This window comes from Pteronotus mesoamericanus, unplaced genomic scaffold (assembly GCF_021234165.1).
Source record: "Pteronotus mesoamericanus isolate MK-2021 breed Mesoamerican mustached bat unplaced genomic scaffold, CSHL_Meso_final contig_100, whole genome shotgun sequence".
NCBI lineage: Eukaryota > Metazoa > Chordata > Mammalia > Chiroptera > Mormoopidae > Pteronotus > Pteronotus mesoamericanus.
The window spans coordinates 19,166,019-19,189,354 of record NW_026554999.1 but is presented as its reverse complement, the minus strand read 5'-3'; the positions used below and the strand labels follow the sequence as shown (position 1 = coordinate 19,189,354).

General features: G+C 54.8%; 2 protein-coding genes across 2 annotated transcripts; both read right to left on the bottom strand.

Annotated features, from left to right (window-relative positions):
- Positions 1 to 3,766: 3,766 nt before the first annotated feature.
- Positions 3,767 to 7,046, bottom strand: CPLX3 (complexin 3). Its single transcript, XM_054585249.1, has 3 exons — positions 6,883 to 7,046; positions 5,673 to 5,760; positions 3,767 to 3,988 (listed from the first exon to the last, which is right to left on the bottom strand). Exons 1-3 carry the CDS (start codon positions 7,044 to 7,046, stop codon positions 3,767 to 3,769), a joined length of 474 nt encoding a protein of 157 aa, XP_054441224.1.
- A 1,868-nt stretch (positions 7,047 to 8,914) lies between these two features.
- LMAN1L (lectin, mannose binding 1 like) lies at positions 8,915 to 20,746 on the bottom strand. Its single transcript, XM_054579139.1, is given in 18 exon segments — positions 8,915 to 8,928; positions 9,130 to 9,259; positions 9,921 to 9,958; positions 9,961 to 10,043; positions 10,878 to 10,899; positions 10,902 to 10,967; positions 11,096 to 11,228; positions 12,055 to 12,112; positions 12,114 to 12,207; positions 12,489 to 12,612; positions 13,139 to 13,206; positions 14,004 to 14,108; positions 16,191 to 16,302; positions 16,405 to 16,497; positions 16,500 to 16,570; positions 19,025 to 19,086; positions 19,088 to 19,197; positions 20,687 to 20,746. Coding segments are annotated over 18 exon segments (1,443 nt in total).
- Positions 20,747 to 23,336: the final 2,590 nt, after the last annotated feature.

The window sequence follows — 23,336 nt, the reverse complement described above, 5'->3', positions numbered from 1 at the left end:
GGGCCTCTGGAGCAGACAGGGGCCCAGGTGTCCCTGTGCCCGGCCTGACCCTTTGGCTAACGGGAGATTCGGAAGGTCGTTGAACCTTGGTTCCTGCAGGTCATCGAGGAGGGCTCTTGTCTAGGAGACTGCTGTCGCTCCTGCCCTCTCTGAGAGGGGGACGACACAACCCTGATTCTGGGGCACAAGGGAGGGGAGCATATCAGTAACCGTTTTCCCCAGAGTGACTCATACCCACACCTATCCATTTGAAATCCCACAAACTAACAGGCCTCAGGCAGGCACACTTTCTGAGTAAGGCTGAGGCAGCCTCAACGTTGCTGCTCCCCTGACAAAGCCCATCCTGGCCTCCCTGCTCTCTTGGAGCCTCACATGGATTCTGGGAACAGCTCTGCCTGGCAGGTACTGGACCAGAGGCTGGGTGGCAGGTTTTGTGGCTCCCCACCCCAAGCAGCCTCAAGCGTGAGCTGGGTCAGTGGGCACTGGCAGCAGCTCAGCTCAGCAAACATTTTCCCAGATGTTCCAGCTCGCCTGCTGGAGCCTCCATCATCTGAGGAGGCACTGGCTGGCCGCTGGTGGAAGTGGGGAGACTCCCAAATGCAAACCTCAGGAACCAACTGGCCTCAGGACACTCACTTATGATCCACACCCCTATCCCTCTGGAAACTAGGCCTCGGCCGTCTGGATGGGTGGAAGGAGATTTGAGCAGAGCAGGGACCTGTGCTCACCCAAGCTCTTTGAAACCCCCCATATTGTGGGGCTAGAGAGCTTAAGGGTAGGGGTGAGGGACAGCAGGCCAGCCATATTTTCTGTCCCTTTCCTGAAAGAGTGGTAGGTGGGGTTGTCTCATCATCTTTCAGCATCTGTATCTTCAGACTGTCCGCAGGGTGAGAGGACGAAAGAGGGAAGAAGAACCGGAGGGACGGGGGAGAGGGACTGGGGAGATAAATGCCTTCCTCTGAACTAAGGGGCCTTATTGGTGGGATTTTAATCACTATGAAAAGGGAAGTTCTGCTGGCAAGTGGTTTTCTTTGTTGCCCGCATATAATACCAGGTGGGTGGACTAGTCATGGAGCAAGTGATTATCTAAATAAATGGGAGTAGAAACGGGATGTGAAGAGAGTAGTCCTCCTGAGATAGGCCCTGAGGGCCTGGGAATGGGGCAGGTAGCCCCCAGCTGAGGGCATCCGTGTAGGATGGGTGTGAGCCAGGCATGGGCCAGAGGGTGGAGGGTCATGGATGAGAGAGGCACAAACTGACAGAGAAGCCAGCGAGCAAAGGCAGGAAGAGCAGAAGCAGGACGATGCCTGCAGAGCCTGGGGACCTTCTGCCTGCTTGCCTTGCCCATTTCTGCAGAGCACAGAGATGACTCCTGCTACCTCACGGCCTCCTCCTCCAATTCCAAGAACATGCGGATGGGTCAGGGCTTCTTGGGGTTCTCAGGCTGTGGGGAGGGGGTGCTCAGCCTCCTCCCAATCCCTGACCCCAGACCCCTGCCATTCTGTTCGGTGAGGGTTCGGTGAGTGTGAGCCCTGGCCTCCCCACAGCCCAGTCTCGCTGTCTCTTTCACTCTTGGTCCTGTAAATCCTTGAGGGTAAAATTGTCTGTCCAGTCCCATTACGCAGGATGCCTCTGGAGGGGGGAGTGCTGACGTGGGCTTTCTGCTGACACTGTGAGGAGGCCCATGCCCCCTCCTCCCACACGCACCGTATAGAGCCTGGACTTGGGTCTGCTCCAGCCCCAGGAAGATCAGCAGGGCGGTTTGTCCAGTGACAAACCTAAGGACAGCCTAGGTGATCCTCAAGAAGGACCCAGCATGACAGCAACAACAGCACTGCCCAATCCTGGGCCTGTGTCCTTCCCTGCCCTCACCCTGCTAATTTCTCATCCTTTCTTCTTTCTTCCACGTGATGCTGCCCACATGACCTACTGCACAGGTTTTATGTGCCTTGTTCTTGCTTTGCAAAGGAGGCCTAATGGGAACTGCCCTTGAAACCAAACCCTCTGATGGTTGTTCTGCCTCTAAATCCCCTCCACAAGCCAGTGCCAGGGATGGGGTAGGGGGTGGTGTTGATACCTTGTTCCTGCTCAGACTTCAGGGATAGACCCTCCTGGCTGGTTCCCTGGACACTCCACAGATGAGCTGGATGAGACTTGGGCTCTTCAGTTTTTTAAAAGAATGAGTTACCATTTATGGGCATGGCCTATCATGTGCCAAGTGCTTTAAAATGGTCACCCTTTGAAACATGTATTGTTCGTTTTTGAGGAGGCAGGGCTCTTTATTACACAGTACAGCAAACAGGCTCGGAGGGGAAAATCAACCTTGTCAAAATCACACAACAATGCCAGGCCTGGAATGCAGCTGCCCTGCCTTCTTTGGTCACACCTTCCATCTCCAAGGTGAGGAGGCAGTAGAGGCACAGGTGCCAGAGACAGCTGTGGTTGAGCTGTGGCACCTCCTGAAGTCTCAGCAACGCCCCAGAGGCCCTGCCCATGCAGCTGGATGCTGTAATCTCCTTAAAGCCCAGAAGCTGGACCTAGTACTTGGTCAATGCTGGGGGATCCCGTCCTTGTCCAGAGGGTAGAGCTTGAACATCGTATAGGAGCTAGTGCTCCTGGGAAGCTGTAATGAAGAGGTAGAGGACATCCCTCCAATGCAGGATTGGGGAGGCTGTGAACCCCAAGACTTTTGGAGATCGGTAAGAAGTAGGAAGATAAGTCATTTGGAATTTTTATTTTTTTCATAGATTTTATTTATTTACTTTTAGAGAGAGAGGAAGGGAGGGAGGAAGAGGGAGAGAAACATCAATCCATTGTCTCTTGCATGTGCCTCGACCGGGGACTGAACCTGTAACTCAGACGTGTGTCCTGACCTGGATTCAAACCGGTGACCTTTTGGTTTGCAGGGACAACACCCAACCTACTGAGCTGAGAGAGGAAATCTTGCTATGGAATCCAGAGAGAGAGTTCTGCAGAAGCAAAACAGAAATTGTCTAGGCCCTGGGCCCTCAGCTCAGAGAAGTCCTGGAGCGAATTGGGCTACTGTTTGGTGCCAACTTCACCCTTGGTACTTGGTCCCTTGCACAGCATCACTTAACTCTCAATAGCCAGAGCCCACAGTAGCAGCGGCTGCCCTGCACAAAGAGGGATATAGGATTGGCTATGAGGGCCCAGGGAGGCCAAGTTAGAAGGAATCTTAAAAATCACCCTGTTCACTCCCATTCTATAGGTGATGAAATGAGGCCTGGAAAGAGCAGTGGATTTCAAGGAGAATAAATGTGGAGATTCAAACTCAGGCTTCCTGTCTGCTGAGGGTACCTGCCTAAAGCCCCCTCTAAGCCCCTCTGTTGGTGTCTAGAGAGGCTCGTCACCAGGGAGCTGGCCTATGTATGTGTCTGCGTGTGCCTGGATGCATCTATGGTGTACACCTCTACACACACCAAGGTCTCTGCTCCCCTGGGTGTCTGTATCGGTGCATCTATGTGCAGGAATTTTGGTCCATGGCCTATTCCTACAATCTTGGGAGGCTTCCCCAGGCTGAGTAGGGAGGGTGGGTCCTGATGGGGTAGAGGGAGGAGTGGGGACTTTTGCTCCCAGAGGAGAGGGAGAGAAGCCAGAAAGCAGGCTGGGGCAGAGAAGGGTCCTCGGGCTAGCCTGGTGCAGGGGGAAAAAATCCAAGGTGGAGTGCGGGTCCACGGAAGTGGAGACATGCTCTTCAAGGTCATATGGCTCCAGCTCTCTGGTCAAACAACCCCAGGGGAAGTAGTCACATGATGGAGCACTTCTCAGCTGATTGCTTGAGATCCCCCAGTGTGGCCTGGGCCTTGTCCTTGAGGGAGCCAAGGTCTAAGCCAGGAAGGCTGGCCAGCTGCCCAAGGACTGAGGCCCTCTCTTCCTCCTCTGTGTCCTCCTCAATCATCTTGGCCAGCTCTCGGGGCAACTCCACATCTCCACCTGCCATCTGGATCTGGCTCTCATCTGTCTCGTTCTGAAGAGAAGAGGGAGTTGGACTGGCATTGGAGGTCTGTGGAGACCCCAAGCTAAGGGGCTAGGGAGGACACCTGGACTGGGTTCCAGTCTCCTAGATTCTAAGACCCATGCTCCTGTGAACTCAGATCCCACTCACATCCCAGGATCAAGCTTTTGACATTCAGACCACCTCACTTCACTCTGAGATATTAACAGAGTGAGTATGGACAAAATGGAAATACCTAGGAGTCAAACTGTTACAGTCAGTTGTGTATTGATTATCATTAACTACACTGAGGACATTACCAATAATAGTGATGGATACCATTCATCAAACACCTATTATATGGCTGACATTGAGCTGAGTGCCCTTAATTCTCACAACAACCCTGTGAGGTAGTTATTGCTTTTTCCATTTTACAAATAAGGAAATTGAGGCTCAAACAATTTAAGTAAGTAACTTGCCCATGGTTATCCACTTTGGAGTGGGAGAGCTGGATTTAAACCTATGTCACTGATCCCAATATTTGTGCTCTCTTTGCAAGATGCCTACTGCTTGTCATTGCACTTTCCTATCCCTTGAGGGCCCTGGGCTTTCCACTTTATGTCCTACTCAATTACAGCCAAGTCTTCCTCTTCTGCTAGGCTCAGAGTTCCCTGATGGCAGGAGTTGTGTCCCTCACATGCTTAATGCAAACATTTGAGGAATGACTCCATTCCTAGCTATGCTTAACTCGGTTACTTCCCAGAAAGGCAAGCTTTCTGGACCTGTTCTTTCTTTGAGAGGCTTCCAAAAGACTTGTGCCCTGCGGGGAATAAGAGGCAGCCATGGGCTCAGGAAATATTTGTTGGATGAGTGGGAGTGATATTTACATATCTGATCTTCCAATTCAAGTGGAAGATCAAGGTCAGCATACTATAGCACTGTATTTCTGTTTCTCCTCAGGGTCTACTGTAGTTCTGGACACTGAGAGTGGCTTGTGCCCCAGTTCTCTCCTTAGGCAACAGGAATGGAACACTTACAGCCCATCTGGTGCAGCAGTGCCTAGGGGAGCCATCCTCCTGGCTGCCCAGCCAACCAAGGAGTTACTTTGCTCTCTAGAGACAGACCCGTACCCTGGAAAGCAGCCAGGGGTCTTGGAGCAGGCTCAGCATTCACAAGCTCAAGCTCCATCACTCACTGACTTTATGATCTTAGCCAAGTCCATCAGTCTATCTGAGTCTCAGCTTCCTTCTTTGTAGATGTAGGTGACAGTTATCCAGCAGAACTACTGAGGGGTTAGGGAGATAAAGACGGGAAGGTCAAGTGCCTGGCACACACAGGGTGCTGCCTTCTCCCCCCATCTCTCCTCCCCCAGTGTTCAGAAGCCCCAAGAACCCTCACTCCCCTGGAAAAATTCGTTGCCTTCCAACTCTTCATCTGCCTGGGCCTGGCTCAAATTGGGAGAAGGTGGATTGGAGGACAGAAGGGGCCTGGAGTGGCTCCAGAAACACAAACCTATCAGTTTCAGAGGACTGGGCTACCCCTCCTCACCAAGCCCTAGTCATAGGTGGGCTCCAGTTAATCGTGAATGAGTGAAAGAACAAATGGTCTCCATCAGTCTTAGGAGCTGAGAGTCATGACTCCCAGAGTGGAACAAAGGAGTCTGGGGCCCGGGGCTCAGGGAACAGATATGCCTTCCAGCCCTGGCTCCTAAGCTTACCTTGGGCAGCCGGTATTTGTCTCGGAAGTGGCTCCGTAGTGTGGCCCGCTCTGCCTTCTTCTGTGTGAACTGCGCATCCCGCTCCATCCTACAGGGGCGCCAGGGCAGAGTCATTGCCAGCACTAAAGGGAGGAGCGCCTGTGGGCCTGTGTGTCAGCAGAATGCTGGGACCTGGCAGATGCTGTTGGCCTTTGTGTTCTGTCCCCCCAGCTGGGCGCCCTTTATAGTCCCCCCACCTGCCTCTGGACAGAGCTATGGGGAGAGAGGATCAGTCTGCCTGACTTCCGAACAAAGATCCCTCTCGACCTCAGACTCAGCCTGCCCCTTCCCTCCCTGACAGGTTGTTTGGAGTGTGGGGGGAGAGCATTTGAAACAGACTTGGGTTCATGCATGGCTCCATTACCGCTTTTTGTCTGTCTTTGGGTAAGTCACTTACCTTCCTCTCTTGTAGAATGGGAATAAGATTTTGCAACTCACAAAACTGTTATCAACATTAAGTGAAATAATTATAGCTAACATTTATTGATTTACAATGTGCCAGGTGCTGTGCTAAGCAGTTTACCTGTATTAAGTAATTTAATCCTCATAAAAATATAAGGCATGTCTTACAATTACCATCCCCATTTTACAAAACAGGAAACCAAGGTACAGAAGGGTTTAAGTAACTTGCCTAAAATCACCCAGCTAAAAAGAAGCAAAACTAGGATCTGACCCAAGAAGCTTTGGAATCCAGCTCCTAACTCCACCCTAGGTGCCTCTCTGTCCCAGCATTGTACGCATTCAAGTGGCCTCAGTATCTCTGAATGCCCCCATCTCAGGATCTGTCTCCCTGACTCTGAGCCCCCCTCAGCTGCACCACTTTTCTCAGAGCCTCAGGAGCTCCATTTGGAAGACACAGATGTTGGTACCAGATCGGATTAAAGGATTACTTGTTTCTGCAGAAATGCACGTGCCCCCACGGGGTCCCAGGCCCATTCTGCCCCTGCCCCCACTTCCTTAGGCCAAATGCAAAGCTGGGGCGGGGTCCTGGCCTTGAGATGTTGAGGCTGGGGGTGGGGAGGGCAGCCTAGAAGTGCACACCCCAGCCTCTTACCAGTCTAGAGAAGTAGAGGAGGGGCCTGGAGTCTGAGGCTGCCCTAGGGGTGGGCCGGGCGGCTGAGGGGTGGAGTGGGGAAGAGAGACCCTGGAGCCGGGAAGGGATCCCACTCACTTCTCTTCCACCAGTTGCTCCTGATACTCCTCATACTCCTCTCGGCTCATGCCCTGCGCTTGGGCCGCTGACTTGTCCTCGTCCCCCTTGTCTTCGCCGCCACCCAGGCTCCCAGTGAGGTCCTTCAGCTGGCCGCCCACTATGGTCTTCACCATGAACGCCATGGTCTTCGCTGCCCCGGAACCGGGCGCCAGGCACGTCCGCGCCCACTTCAGCACTAGGGCGCACGGACAGCTCCCGCCGCCGCGGCTCCCTCTCCACCCCCGGCCCCGCCCCCATCTAGCGAACCCCTCCGCACAGGGCGCAGGGCGGACGCGGGGCGGGCACGGGGCTGAGGTGGCGGGACCACGTGCCTGCTCGGTGCTCCCGCCTCTCCCACTTGCCGCCTCCAACGCCCAGCTCTGCCCCGGGCCGCTGGCCATGAATTAGGGCCTTGGGAGGTGGGGTTGCTCCCAGGGGAGTGAGTGGGCTGTGCTGATGTGTGTCCCGGGTAACCCTGCTCCCTACTCTGCCCAGAGAGTAGCAGTGAGGGGCAAAAATCCAGGCCTGGGCCCTACCCCGTCCTTCCCCTCAACCTGCTGCCCCAGCAGCTTCTTGGAGAGCTTCAATCCCGGAAAGGTGGAGAGAGCCGAGGACCGGGAATACCAATTATGGCTCCATGGGTTGCCTCACAGAGTTCTCCATCACATGCTTGCCCCTATGACCCCTGGAGCGGAAGGGAGTTGGGAGAGAGAGTTGTCCATGGTGATGCAGGTTGGGGTGACCCATGAAAGGCACCTGGCGATGCCTCTTGTTGTTCTGATGAATGTGGGGACAGTTGTCCAGGGCTCAAGGTCTGTAGGGCATCCAGTCTTTTTGTGGTCAAGCCAGCCCTTGGCCTCTTTGCGTGCTTGAAGCTGACTCCCAGTTACCTCTCCAGAGGAGACAGAAGCCTTCAGATGAAGGAAAACCTGGAAGGTGGATGAGGGTATCAAAGCATGGGGAGAGAGAAATCACCTTTAATAAGGTTGCAGCTTCCCCAAAAGCTGAGGTGTGAGTAGAAGCTGGGCACCCAGAGGGAGGTGGCCTCTCCCTCCAGCCTCCAGACACCACCCACTTCCCAGGGATGAGAAGTGGGCACTCCTTCAGGGCTTTGAGGTGGGTCATGCACGCATGCTGGGGGAAGGGGCTGCCTTCTCAGAACCACCAGGCCCTAAGGATGCATGGGTAGGACTAAGGGGAAGGCTGCCTGCGTGCAGACAGCCCTGAAGGCTCTTGTCCAGGTCCACCTTGCTCCTAGGGAGAGAAGAAGATTACTCGGGCCTCTCCCTTCTGGGCTTTTGAGAACAGGCTCACTACACTTACTACACTCACTGCACCACAGCATCCGCTGCTCTGGAACCTTCCATAGCCCCTTTGGCCTGTCCTATCAGGACCACACTTTCCCCCTGGCATTCAAGGTCTGTCCAGGTAGCTCCAGCCTTATATGTTACCATGTAACACATAAACCCATCATCATTCCACCTCATACCTTGGCTGCCATCCCCTCTTCAACTGCTTTGAAAGCTCAGCACACTTCCCTGCTCCTCCAGGACCACACTTGCGTACACTGATTATTCTTGTTTTGAAATTCCATCAACAAGAACTGTCCATCTCATTTCTGAGCTCTTCCGCACACCCTACATCTCTAAATGTTTCATTTGCTTAACAAATGTCCACCAAGCAGAAACAGTGACCTCCTCCCAATCTTTGTGATTCTCTTTGCCCATTTTCACAAACTGATCCCACTCTTTACTCTTGCTATTTTTTCTCCAAAATACTGTGTTTCTTTCATCTTTCCATGCCCTGTCTCATGCTGTTTCCTCGGTATTCATGCCTTTACCTAGGTTGGAAAACTACTTGCCTCGATGACCCATATCAAGTGTTCCTTCGAGGTTGATTCCCTGATCTCTCCAAGCTGAGTCAAGTGTTTTTTCTTGTACTGTTACAGCCCCTGCCATCATGGCTCTGACCGCATAGGATATGACTAGCATGTACTTGTCAGTTTCTCACGCTAGAGAGTGATTTCTGTGAGGGCAGGATCCAGATGGGGTCAGTGGCTGAGCACATGGTTAGTAGTGATTACTGAGCAAATGGGCACTGCTCGTTGCCAGCTGGTAGGCCAGGCAGGTGGACCTGGGCCTTACTGCTTCCCCTCACAAATCAAATGACTGTGCCCCAGAACCAAGCCAGGTAGGTATGGAAAGCGCTGCCTATGGGAAGGCCTACTTGGACTGTGTGCATAGTAGAAGAAACCTACAGTCTAGATAAGGAGGAAGAACAGGAAGATGCTGGGCTGCAGGCACAAGGAAGCCCCTGGGGGCTGGCCAGGTGGGTAGGGGTCCTTGGCTGCTGCTTTCTGAAAAGGAAACTTCTAAGGTCCTGGATCAGCTTCTTACTCAGAAGGAGGGAAAGGACCTGGAATCTGGGCCATTGTGGGCTCTGCTTTCCTATCTCAGGCTTTGGGGTGCTCCGGTTTTCATCCAGGGCACCCAGAGAGAGGGCAGAGAACAAAGCTGCTTCCCCTACCTCAGCTTCCATGTTCCCATCTTTGGGGACAGCTGGGAGGCCCTGGGGCCCGGGATCCTCAGGGGCCCAAAGTTTCTTGAGATGAGATAAAGAAATAGAGAGCAAGAGACAGGGTAGTGGTAAAAGCCAGAAAAAGAACAAGATGAGGCAGGGGTATGGGGAAGAGCAGGCTGCTCTGAGTGACCCTGGGCACAGCCTACTCCCATTTCTCTTCTAGTTGTTGAAGGAGTTTACCAAGTGGTCTCCAGGGCCTTGCTGGCACTGAGTCTGTGGGATTCTCCAGAGAGCAGAGAAGGCAGAGAGAAGATGAATTGTGTCCCTGAGTGCACGTGTGCACGCACACACAGATACAGACACAGGTGTGCCTTCCAGGGGTCCCAAGAGAGGCGGTCTACGATAGGAGGGCCTGGGGCTGCAGAAGCATTAGAAAAAGGGGCTGAGCCCAGGTCTCAGGGTGGAACCCCCATGGGTGCCCCTTCCTTCCCCCTTACCATTGGGTCCCGGAGGTCCTTCTACAGGAGGCTCAGGTCTGAGCCAGCTCTAAGAAAAGATGCTTGATGCCCACGGATGCATAGAAGACCTGGGTTCTTGAAGCCATGTGAGTTGCTGCATCCCTGGTGGGGAGTGGAAACCAAGGGAGAGGACTCCTTCCTCCTTCCTTTGCACCCAAACTGCCTAACCATTTCTCATAATTCCCAGAGGCAGCAACTGGGTGGGGAACAGGTGCCATCCATAGGGCCCCTTCTTGGGGACCGTTCTTACCCCAAACCTTCTTCCTGAATCCTGAGACAGCTTCAGCTCAGAGAAAGATCTCCCTGAAGATTCCTGTCTCAACCTCAGGCTCCCGGGGCCCTGCCCTTCACCCCCTGCTCCCAGGGGATTTAACTCTTCCCCCTCATCCCATCTTCCCACTCCCAGGCAAGATGTGGGGATAGGAGCTGGGCTGCAGCCACAGCATTCAGCCGGAAGCTTCCCTCCTTCCTGGCATCAAAGTGACCCCCTGCCCCCAGGGCTCTATGGGTAGCTCCAGACACCTGTCCTAGATTGGGAGGCTGGGAGACTGGAGGGGGCAAAAGGAAGTCAGGGACACCCTACCATGACTGGGTCTTTGTTGTGCTCCTTCCAAGAACCCCATCAAAATGTCCCCTCCTGCCAGGAGCTCAGATTTGCTAACCCTCTCTGGAGTGGGAATGTCAAGTGGGGGCCCTCTCATGCTTTTAAACTAGGACGTTCAGAACTTTAAAGTTGATTCCATTAAGTTCAGGTCAACTCAATAAACCTAACTCTGCCCCCAGCTCCTCCCTATGTGATGGGCTTTGGGCTGGGTGCTCTGGAAAGGACAGAAGGAATCACGGGCTCATGGATGAACCTCGGGCAGAGAAGCAAATGGTGGAGTGGGGCCTCTCTTCCCGCCGCCCTCATGACCCCTCCCAGCCCTGTGCCCTCACCTCATCTCTTGCAGGTGTTGGGGCAAGTCCACTGTCCACAGCCCAGGGTGCTGACCTTGGCAGAGTCCCGCAGAAAAGCAAGCCTCTTCTCTAGGGCCCGGGGTACAGCCCCTCTGTTGTCAGAGTCCACCTTCCCATGGCACTGCACTCCTCTCCCTTCTAGAGGCCTTACCGGACTCCTGGGCCCCCTCATTATGGACACATTGAGTTTATCTGACCCCTGCCCATTTCGGCTTTTGGATTCCCCCTCCTCTCCAACTCCTCTCCCTGAGGGTGGTCCCTGTCCCCAAAGACAGTGGCCACTGCTGGGGCTTCTGAGAACCCCTCCACTTTCCAGAAGTGGTTCTGCCCCTGCAGGAGGCAGAGGCCCCATTCAGTCCTTTCCTCCCCGCTTCCCCCAGGGCACAGTCCAAGCTGCGGCCAGTACCAGTCAGCTCCCAGTGCTTGGGCCCCTGCCTTGCTGAGCAGTCTGGAGAGGTGGCCTCTTTGAAGTGAATAGAACCTGGCAGGAAGGATCCTGGGCCTGGAAGTAGGATTGGGGAGACCTAGCCTTGGAGTGTGGCGCACCCCCCTTCCCCACTCCTGTAGCCCAGCCTCAGCTGCTCTGGCCTGAGGACATAAGATTCACACTTCGAGCTACCAGAGCTCAGCAAAAAACACAGGAGTCGCTGGCCCCTTCTGCTCAGTATCGAACATCTTGGCTGAGTCCCACTCCCAGACCCCAGGCTGGCCCTGCCACAGGGCCTGATTCCCTAGGGAGAGGCCAGATGGCCATGGAGGAGATGGAACGAGGACTCTGGTGCAGCTGAGCCTTAAGCAAGCCGTGCGTGAATCAAGTCACGTGTGGAGCTACATGCAAATTGGCGTTCAGTCTATTTTTATCACTTGTCTACAGACCCATGTCAAAATCCCTGGCATCTCTTCTTTCCAGGCCCAGCTGTGAGGCTCCTTGGGCATTTGCTTGTGCAGAGCTACCCTCCTGCACAATCCCCCCACCCGGCGCTGTGACCTGCAGCATTTCACCCTTGTCCTTCTTTCCCTCCAGACTTTAGGGGACAGTAGTTCCCAAGTACAGTGCTTGCTCTTTCTGGACACAGGGAGCCCACGGGTGCCCGGGATCCAGTGCGTAGGGAGCTCAGCTTCTCCAGACTGCAAGGGTGTTCCCGGGGCCGCTCACCCAGGCTCCCTCAGGCCCGGCCTTGCCTGGGGTCCCCAGCTGCTCTTCCAGTTGCCTGGGCCAACTGCTCAGAGAGACCCTGCCGGATCTGGTTGTGTCTGTTTAATGCCTCATCCAGGTCAAAAATTCTTTCCCCTGGGGGCTGGTGCAGGGCTGCGACAGTCGGCTAGCTGGGGTGACACGATGGATCCTATCTCCTGGGGGTTTCTTGGAGAGGGGGGAGCAGAAAGACATGACTTCTGCCGCCAAGACTCCCCCCTGGAAAAATGTGTCTGGGTGGCGGGGTGGGGATAAGAGAGAGCACCTAAGCCCCAGCGACTGCTTAGATATAGCCTCCACCTCCCCATTGGTTAAAGGACTGCTGGTTTGAAAGAGAAGATCCTATGATACTCAAATTGGCCCCTGCCCCACCTGCCTGCTCCCTGGGTCCCTACCCTCTTTGGAGCTCAGCTTTGGAATCATGTCTTCCCTGGTACCCAGGGCCAGCCTCACCTGTAGCCCTTCCAGCTGCCTCACCAGGCAGAGCTGCTTCATCTACAGGAAGGGCTGCTGTGGAGCCTGGAGGAGAAAGACAAACACTTGGGCCTGAAACCTATGGGAGGTCTGGGAACGAGGGGAGCCTTCTCGCAGGGCTTCCCACACACCAGTCCCCTTCCCTGACCACAAGTTCACCTCAGCCAGGGAAGAGCCTTGGTTCTCTCTCAGCTCAGCGGTAGGCCCTGCAGTGCCTGGGCCTCTGAGCCGCGCGGCTCTCTCAGGCCGCAGACCTTCCTCTACACCACTCCTGTGCGCAGCTGACTGCTCCGTCACGCTCGTTTCCTGCAGGCGGACTTCCCTGCTCCCTGGCCGGCTAGGACCTCTTCTCTGTGCCAGCCTCCAGCCAGCCTGGAAGGTCCTTGAGGACAAGGCCTGGCTTTGGGTCACCTTTGCCCCCAGCACTGCCCAGCACAAGGCCTGGCAAATCTTGAAGAGCAGGTAGAGATAATGGTTGGAATGGCAGGTCCGATGGCGTATGGGAGGGAAGGGGCCCCTGGGCTCCCTCTCCCCGAGCCCTCCCCCAAGGCTGGCCCAGGGGTGACACTACCTCTGGACCTGGCTCACTCGAACTGAAGGTCAGAGAGGACAAGACACCACGGTCATTTGGAAAGGGGGCTAGAGAAGGGAAGCGAAGACCTGCCTCCCAAGCAGCCCACTCACTCAGCCCTCGCCCCCTAGATTCCGCTGTACTTCAGACAGGCAAGAGACCCGCTTGGCCTTAGGCGGCTTTGACCCTTATCATACTTACTTCAAGAAAGTAAGAAAGGTGTGAGGGTCAGACAAGCAGATCGGTGGGCTGCGAGAGCTGCCCCTGCCCTAGCCAGCAGTGGGCCTCCAGTGAACAGGAAAATCGGACAACCTTGAGCTAGAGGCACAGGGGCAGACGGAGCAACACCTTTGCACTGCCAGGGCGCTACTGACAGGAGCGACCACGTCGTGGTCATCTCTTGAGCATGGCTCTAACCATGTCATGCCTTGTAGGACTGGGCAGCAGGCTCTCCTCAGAAACCTTCCTTGACTCCCCAGTGCCCAGAGTCTGAAGACCAAAGTCTTGGCATTCACGAACTCCCGCTGTCTGCCTGCACCAACCGTTGGTCCCTCCATGGACTCTCCATTACTCCTTTGCGCCATTTCCCCACACGTCCCTTGTCACTGTCCCTCTTCCACCTGATCCACAGCTCCCAGCTAGGGGCCCTTAAGGGGCTAACACTGGAATAAAAGCTGGTCGTGTTCCATCCTATTTGAGAATTTCGACAACTCTTTGAGCAGACAGGAGAGGACTTGTGACTTGCCTGGGTGGCGCACTGAGGAAATGGCCAGCCCCACACCCAGTGCTCCTGAGAAGGTGTGTGTGCTCCGGATGACTCATCAGGCACTGTTCCTCTGCTCTTACCTGTTCACAAGGCCCTCACCTGCCAGGGTTCTGGTGGCTGCGGAGATCTCAAAGAAACTTCCAGGGGACCAAAACGGGGGCCACACGTTGATGCAGACCAAATCCAGGTCTCTGGGAGGGACACCTGAGGGGCATGGAGGGAGTGAGCACCTTGCAGATGGAGCCCCCTCCTCTCTCCCGCCCCCAGCTGGGGAAATTGTCCCCAACTGTGAGTCTCAGGCTCCCCTGGCCCTAAAGTGGGGCAGGATGTCAGAATGGCAGGGAGAGGTTTGCATCCTGGTCTCATGCTGGCCCTCACAGGCATGTTCTCTGGGCCACTTAGGATTCTGTGTAGGGAGGAAGATCTCATGTATGTGTTGCTCATATGTTCCAGGGACACTGCATGGTGTCACAGGCATGAGTCTGCTGAGGCCATGGGTGACAGACCACACAGGATCTATGTAGCTCTGAGCTCTGTAATCTGCACACCCTGCTCACTCATATGCCCTGCAAAAACAAAAGCAGCTGTGTGTGAGTAGGGCTTGCTCGTGGGCAGACTTTGCTCCCAGTAGGTGATCTATGCTCTGAAGCCAGTTCCGGAAGTCCTGGTAACAAGGGCCCCGGCACCCGGCTGGCTCCATCTCTGTGGAGACTTGGAGTCCAGCAGGGCCACAATGACCCGAGGCCTGGAGAGTGGGGTGGTCCCAGAGGCAGTTCTGCCCAGGCCTCCAGTGCCACTTCCCCCCAACTGGATGACCTGCTGTGGGCCATGTCCCTGGGGTTTGGCTTGAATCTCCCTTGCTATAGAGTCTGCTCCCTTGGCAGAAGAGAGGGGCAGGAGAGCACGTCTGCCTGGCAGAGTGCCAGCACTTGGAGTTTCCAGAAGAGGCCAAGGGTTTTTCTCTGACTCTTCCTAAGGGGGACCGAGGCTGGACCCAAAGTGGGGTTTTGCCTTGAATCCCGCAGGGCTACCACCTCTTCCTGCTCGTCTTCTCTCCTTCCCTGTTCCTTGAACTCCAAGTTCCCCTGTGTCTCTGGGTAGGATGTCTCTTTCCCGTCCCTCTGCCAAGCTTGGGCTGTAGCAGGACCAACTCAGGACAGACAACATGAGATGAATCCTAGTGGATGAGGACAATATGACCTGCCTTGCAGGGCTGCGCAGCGGGCTCTGGGGAATTAGGGGAAGGGTGTGGTTCGAACCTGAGAGTTCCTGTGTTTCTCTAAGCACACAGACACTGCTCGTGACAGAGTGCCTGTCACTGCCCCCTTCAGACCAGAGGCAGTTGGCACAGAGCAGGGAGAAGCCAGCTCTGAGCAGAGCAGCCGCCTGCGTGCGCCTTGAAGCTGTGACCTCACCTTCCTAAACTCCCACTTCTTCATCTTCAAAATGAGGATAATTATTGAAACTACCTCATAACATTGTGCCAAAGATTAACTAAGACAATGAATATGGAGTGCTTGGCATTGCGCCTGGCATACAGTAAGCTCCGCTCCATAAATGTCAGCAATTATCCTAATTGTGATGAGCTAAAGGATGTTTGCGAGAGACACTGGGGAACGGGCCCAGCTACTAAGGACGCAGTAGGTGGGGAGGGAGGGGTAGGCCCGTCCTCTGGAGAGTGGGAAGGGCGTGGGAGCTGGCTGGGGGATGGGTGTGGACCCTCCACAGGCAATCCTGGCCCCAAATCTCTGGTAGGTACAGAGCTGTGGAACCTCGGGCAAGTCACTTAACCTCTCTGGAATTCAATACCTTCTTCACCTGTAATTGGGAACTGATATTCCCCACTCTCAAGAGTGTTGGGCATGAAACAGCGATGTGAATGAAAGCGCTGAGCACAAGCCTCACCTGCATCGTTTCACTACCTCCACTGATCTGCGGCTGCTGGAGACTCCCTGGGGTGGCTCCCCGAGGAGGCACAGCTGCGACTGAGTGGGAGGAATCCCAGGGAGGCACTATGTCTGATGAGCAGGGAGGGCACAGCCCTATGGGGCGTGGGCTCCTTGTCAGGGCTGGGGCTGGGGCACAAGTGGGCAGTGTGGATGCGGTGCAGGAGTCGGGGGGAGGCCAAGGTGCTTCCCAAAGCAGCTCAGACGGCTGTGCTCTTCACTGGCTGGCACATGGATGGTAGGGCTGTCTCCATGGGAGCCGACAAGGAGCCTGAGCTTCAGGCACAAAGGGGAGGGTGCGGGTGCGGGTGTGGGCAAGGAGGAGGCAGGAGACCACTACTCAGCTGGATATTCTGGTTTGACGAGTCGAAGGGGATCCTGATACCATCCCTCCAGGCAGAACCCTCTAGGACAGAGCCAACTGGGCCCCTGCCCCGGGGGTACCACACGGCCTATGGGGCCCAGCTGCTCAACTACCCTGTGGGACAGTGGGTCCCTGGGCTTGTCCCCCCGCTGACCCACCCCTCTGCCGGGCCTTGGTAGGAGCCACTCACCAGGCCCTGGGTTCCCTGGTGCCCCAGCCTGGCCACTCTCATCTGCATGTCCGCCTCCCAGCCAGAGAAGAGGACAGGAGCCAGAGAAGAGGACAGGAGCTCCACACTGTGCCACTTCAGTTCCACATGGATGGGGCCAGCACTTCCTCCAGGCCTGGCATGTTGTCTGTGGACCGGGGCAACTCAGAGCCTGGGTCCCATCTTCCCCTCCTCCTCCTCCCCATTATTCTCTCTCACTTGCCTGGCTGGGCTCTGGGAGGAGGAAGCAGGTACCAGAAAAGCCTTCCATTAAATACCAGACTGGCTGGTCAGACACAGGAAGGAATCCGCTGGAGAAGAGGGCATTGGAGCCTGGCACGGGATGGAAGTACATGCGACCCATGCAGAGCACTGTGCCTGCATCCTTATTGGAGCCTCGCCACAAGTCCGTGCAGTCTGTTTTTAACAGACCCCATTTTATAGATGAGGAAACTGGGGCTCAGAAAAGTGTAAGTAAATAAGTGGATTGGAACTCAGCTCCATCTAACTCCAAAGTCTGAGCTGCTTCCACCAGGAGAGAGCTTTGTGCCCAACCCTTTCTGTTTCTCAGATGAGGAACCTGAGGCCCTATGAGGGAAAAGGACATGCCTGAGACCATAGAACACCGGAGAGCCCTTTGAGAGAATAGCCACATGGGGACTCCAGGGCGCTCTGACGAGGCTGGGGTTGGGCGGGTGGGGGAACCTTCCTGGTGGGGGGTGTAAGGGCCCAGGGCCCAGTCCCAGCCAGGACTTTCCAGAGACTGCTATTTCAGCCTGTTCACTCAGCAAAGGCCAGGGTTGGAGGTGGGGAGACTCAGAGGCTGCAAGGCCAGAAGTCCTGGGGGCCCCTTGGAAGCCACCACTGCCTCTGAAGTGACTAGCAAGAGGCAAGGATTGTCCACTGTCTACTACACATATGCCTTCAGCCTCATGTAGATTCTTCATGGGACCTTGCCCCAGACTGTGAGCACCTTTGAGCCCGGTGCAGTCCCCTGTCTCAGAGCTGGGCTCAGAGGGACATAGGGGAAGGAGTCCAACAAAAAGATCAATGAACGAATGAACGGACAATGAGCATACACTGGGTGATCTGCTCCCCCACAGGGTCTGTGACATCCCAGACTTGCTAAGGCCCATAACAGTGAGTGTGGCACAGGCCCCGCCATCCTGGCCTAGAGGCAGAGCCTGGCTTGGCCCTGTGAGAAACAGGCCCTCCTTTGTTTACCTCCTCGTGCCTCTGTGAGCAGGATTGGGCCTTGAGATAGGGCCTGTCATCTTAAAGGGATATCTGTTCTGGTCCCAGTCAGGAATAGTGGTGCCGTTTTCCAGAATTTAACATCTCATAGACACAGAAATACACAGTGGACCTGCTTTTTCTCTTTGCTTTGCCGTCTAGGAGGCTCTGAATCAGATCCATGGCCCAGCTCTGAAGTGTGGGCAGACCTATGTTTTGGCAACATACCATGTTCCTGGACTCACTTAATTTTTTTAAATTGATTTTAGAGAGGGGAAGGGGGAGAGGAAAACATTGATTTATTGCTGCACATACTCATTGGTTGATTCTTGTATGTGCCCTGACCAGGGGTTGAACCTGCAACCTTGGCTCATCAGGACGATGTTCTAATCCACTGAGCTACCCAGCCAGGGCTCCTGGTCTCATTTTATGCCTCAACCCCAACCCTAAGCCTCATTCTTCTACTTTTTATTTTAAAAAATATTTTATTTATTTTTATAGAGGGAGGAAGGGAGGGAGAGAGAGAGAGAAACATCCGTTGGTTGCCTCTCACATGCACCTCAACATGAGGTCAGGCCCACAACCCAGGCATTTGCCCTGACTGGGAATCGAACAGGTGACCTTTAGGGTTTGCAGGATGACACTCAACCCACTGAGCCACACCTGCTAGGGCAAGCCTCATTCTTCTTACTCATTTCCTACTTTAAGCTCCTTTCCACTGCATAGGTCCTTGTAAGTCCTCAAAAATCTTTTTGAACAAGATTAGTCGTTCTTCTTCTTACTGGAAGACAGACTCTCAGTAAGTCTGGGTTTGGAAGGCCCTGAACACAGACCTGTGGGCTAAGACACTCCCAAGCCTGCAGAGCTGGTGTCCCTCTGGCAGAAGAACTGGCCATGAGGGTGCTCCACTCAGGCAGCACCCTGGTTCTCATGGACAGTCATAGGCTCAGTGGTGTAGAACCAGGAGGCTGGAGGTTTGTGCTGGCCCAAGGTGCCTTGTGTCTCTGTGTCTGGGACTCAGCGTGTAAATGTGTGTTCCTGAGTCTAAGATACGGGGTAGGTGGCATGGGAGGTCCCCCATGGAGAGGCAGAAGGAGTAGATAAGAAAAACGCTAGGGCAGAGAAGGAAAAAGGCAGAGAAGAGAAGCCAAGGCTGGTGGATAGAGATGTGCTGTGGTGGGTGGAAGAGAAGACAAGCTTGGGAGGGGTTCTGGACCCCTGGCACTGCCTGCCCCAGCTCTGAACCCGTCTTGGGCAGAGGCTGGTACTAGCAGGCCCATTTCTCACTGGTCGTAGCCAGCCCGGGCAGTCAAACACACTGGCACGTGGAGGAACCCTGAACATGGCTGGTCCCCACCCCACCCTCAACCTCCATTATGGCTCCAGGATAGTATTTCAGATCCAGGCAATGCCAGCCTTCGTCCTTTGAAGCTGAGGAGGGCAGTCCCCCTCAGGGCTGTGGGGGGCCAGGAGCAAGAGAAGGAGAAGGCAGAGCAAGGGATCAGGGCTACTGACCAAGAGTATTGTAAGAAGATCTGTTGTCTGGGCCCAGGGTGGATCCCTAGCCGGGAGGCCAAGGAGGGCCTCCAGCGATGGGCCAGGCAGGAAGGAGCTGGGTGCTGACTAGGAGCTGGTGTTTGGCACTGCACTCACCCTCCCCACTGCACAGACATCGGGCCCTGGCCCTCCCTCACTTCCAGTCTGCCAGGGAGCAGCCTCTGACCCTTGGCCAGTCTGAGCTCTGCCCCTGCTCCTCAGTTCAGGCCATGTTTCCACTTTCCCTTAGCTCCCCCAGCTGAGGGACCTCAGGGACCAGAGACAAACCCACCTTTCAGTAGCCTTGGGCTCTCCTCCTGGCTCGAGACGGGCCTCCGCGCGGTACCTGTTGCCTTGGTCATGCAGGTGGATGTCCTGACTGAGTGGCCAGCACCCACCCCGCCCTTCCCTGCCCTGCTCTCTCCACTGTCATGCTCAGCTCTCTGCCAGATTCCCACAGGCTCATGCCTCCAAGTAGCCTGGTTTCCTCAACAAATAAACGCCATGAAAAATAGAAAGACACAGAGCAAACAAATGCAGTGTGTGAACCTTGTTTGAAGCCTAATTTTAACCAGCCACCTGGGGAAAAATGAGACAACTGGGGGAATTTGAGCAATGAATATTTGATTGAATTAAGGAATTATTAAAATTTGGGGGGATAATAACAGTATTGTGTTTACATTTTTAAACATCTTTTGTCTTTTGGAGAAACGTACTAAAGTCTTCTGGAGAAATTGATATAATAGTTGGGATCTGCTTCCAAGTACCCCAGAGCATGGGGTGTGCGGAGAGCGCAGCACAGCATGTGGCCTCGAATTGGTAACTGTTCAGGTTGGATGATGGGTTTATTATAGTCTTCCCTCTACTTTTATATGTTTGATAATTTTCATAAAAAACACATTTTTACAAAGTAACTAATCCTCTATTTCAAGTGTTTTCATCCAAGTAAATGTTGGTTTTCCGGAGTGGCTCATTTGCCAAGAATTCTAGGTAGCTGAAATTTACTGTGCTGTGTAAGTTCCCAGTAGGATTCAGTTACTGAAGCTCTGCAAATTAATTAAAATCAAGGCTGTAAGTGGAAAATTTTAGGACATGCTAAAAGAAAAACTTCATTTATCAACAGTAAGCACTCAGTCACCTCTACCCACTTTGTCCTGCACTGAGACGGGCCTCACCCTGGGCCCTGCTTCTCCACCTCCCCCCTTGACCTTCCCAGCTCCTTCCTCTGCCACCCTCCAGCCCACCCACTGGGTGAAAACTTCTCGAGCAAGGCCTGGCAGTGTCCCTTGCTCTCTGTGCCCAGTGGATACTTCTTTAACCCAGTCTCTGCAGTGTGAAATGCTATGGAGAGCCATTCCCCACCCCTGCCCCAACTCCTGCCCCATGTTCTGGGACTCCCCCCTACTCCCACCCCAGGCCCCCCAGGCAGCCTGGGGCCCCTTTGCCACCACTCTGCCTCAGCAGCCCTTCCACTGGGGCGTCTCTCCTCACTCACCCCGTGCTCCCTGGCCGACCTTGTCTGTGCCCATGGCTTCAAGCACCACTGCTGCGCCATGACCCTCAAATCTCTACTTGTAGCCCATCTTCTCTGCAGAGCCTCATGCCTGAATGAATGTCCAACTCTGCAGGCCACGGCTCTGCTTGGATGTCACATAGGCCCCCGGATGACATGTTGAAACCCAACTCCTCCAATCCCTAGCCCATCCTCTTCCATAGCCGGGGATTTGTGGGTGGCACTCTCACCTTATGGAGCCAGAGACTGGAACCCCCCGAATCCCTTCTGCGTCCTCCTGTCGTCAGCCATCAGCACACCCTTCACTCTGTTCTCGCCCTCTCCTGTTATATGGTCCCCAAGCTTCTCCAAGCCTCAGTTCCTTCCTTGTAAAATGGAGATAATAATAGGGTATATCTCCAAGAGTTGTTTGCAGGGTTACATGAGGTAATACACCTACCTGTCTCTGGTGCTTAGAACAGGGCCTGGCAAACGGTGAAGGCTCAGGTCAGTAACATACCAGGTGTGTTCATCTTGCTCTCCACCTCCCACTGGCTTCCCAGCCCAGGACACCATCAACCACCTTCCTGGGTGACTGTAGCCTCCCCGCCACCTCCCTGTCTCCACTCGATACACAACTGTTGCCCCCAAGGCCAGACTGCAGTCAGAGGATCTTTCTAAAATGCAGATCTGAGCAGTCACTCCTCTGTCTTAAGCCCTTTCATTGCTCCTGGTCATCTCTACATAAAATTAAACAGCTGTGGGGTCTCGGCCCTGCCTTCCCTTCAGCTTTGCTTGCTCCAAAACACCCCCCTGGTGCCTGTTTCGTGTACCCTTCAGCACCTCATCGTCTTGGCCAGAATGCTCTTGCTTCCTGTTCCTGCTTGTCCTCCAAGTGTCCAAGAAGCTGCCCCGCACCTCCCATCTCCTCTACCTCACGGACTTGGGGTGGGTCGCAGGCAACCCCCACCAGATTCTGGTCACTAAGCTGAGTCTTGAGTTGGGTCCCCACCAATCCATGAGCTCCTGCAGGGTGAGACTTTTGTCTTGCTCACCTATTAAGAGCCAGTGGCTGGCACAGAGCAGAAGGGAAGGATGATAAGGGGAAAACAAAGAACTATACACCAAGTGAGAGAAAGGGGGAGTAAGGAAGGAAGCTCGCATGACACCAGGTGGAGAGAGTGGGAGCACCTGGGCTACCTGGGCCCGCATCCCCACAGGGTCCCATCAGCCGGACCCTGTCTCACTCCCAATTGTCACACAGGGTCCAGTTGTGTTATGATGCCTGCCTGGCCCCTCCCAGGACCCGTGGACACAGACACCGTTGCCTGTTCCTGAACCAAGCCGGGCTGGAGCAGCTAGTGAGAGCCTATGGTCAAAGTGCCCCCAACCCCTGCCCTCAGCGAAGCAGCGCTCCCCCCAGCTGCGCCAGCTGCGTGACCTCTCCAGGAAAGCCCTCCTTCCCTCGCAGGCCGGCAGGCCCCTTCCTGCTCACCCTTCCTTGCTCTAAGGTTCCCCTTTCCATCACTACCTCCCGCCCTCTATTTTCTGCCTTCCTGTCAGTATGCAAGACTTGAAAGTAAACGTCCTTCCCTTTGGCAGTCACATTTGCTCAAGCCTCTGCTGTCTCCAAAATCCTGTACTTCTCATTCTCTCCACTATAGCTAAACTTCTTAAGATTGTCAGCCTTCTCCCATGGCCTTCACCCTCCACCAGCCATTGTGATCTAGAACCTGCCTCCACCCAACTCAGATCTTGCTGCAGTAACCAGCAACCTCCAGGGGGCACTCAGTCTCCTTCTCCTGCATCTTCTGGGAAGTGGGGACCTGCTGACCCTTCCTCCCAGACTTCCCTTGGCCCCTGTGAGGAGGAGGAGCTCTCCTGACTCCTTTACACCTGGCCTGGGGCAGCCTCCTTTCCTTGACCGTTGACTGTTAGGAGCATCCCCAGGCTTGGTGCCGGGCCCTCTCCTTTCTGCCCGCTTCTGCACCCCTCCTGAAAGTGACCTCCTCCTCGGCATGCTCCAGGGTGCTGAAAACTCACATTGCCCTGTCCAGCCCCCAGATTCTAACTTACTCATCACCTCTTGACAGTTTCAAAGGCACGCTCAAAACTCAGCATGTCCTGGACAGAACTTACGATTCCCTTCGTGCGGATGGTGCCCCTGCCCTCCCACAGCCATCCCACTAGAATCAGGCACTGCCATGGCTCCTCTCTCCTTCACCTTCGTACCGAGTCCATTACCAAGTTCGGGCAGCATTAACTGTACATCCCTGCGGAGTCAGGCCACTCCCATCACCCTCTCACACAGACCGCTCCTCACTGTGCTTCCTCCAGACCTCTACCAGGTGCCAGGGCGATCATTTCAAAAATACTGACCTGACACGTCACCGTCCTGCTCAGAACCCATTGCTGACTCCCCATGGCTCTCAGTGTGACGGAAACCAAGTCCTTGCCCCAGCTGGGTTCTCACACCTCTGGGCTCATTGTACACCTTCACACATCTCTTCAGAGACCCTGGAACAGGCCGCCTCTCTCCATTCTCAGCACCTGCCCCTGGAATGCAGCCTGCCCTCCGTACTCCTGTGCTTCTTTCTGATCTCAGCTTACATGCTGCCTCTTCCTGGAAGCCCCCCAGCCCCCTCCGATCTAC

Coding starts and splice junctions, on each gene's coding strand:
- CPLX3 (XM_054585249.1), bottom strand. CDS start 7,046: ATGGCGTTCATGGTGAAGACCATAGTGGGCGGCCAGCTGAAGGACCTC. Junction 5,761..6,882: donor GAGCAACTGGTGGAAGAGAA/GTGAGTGGGATC, acceptor GCGCCCCTGTAG/GATGGAGCGGGATGCGCAGT. Junction 3,989..5,672: donor ACAAATACCGGCTGCCCAAG/GTAAGCTTAGGA, acceptor TCTTCTCTTCAG/AACGAGACAGATGAGAGCCA.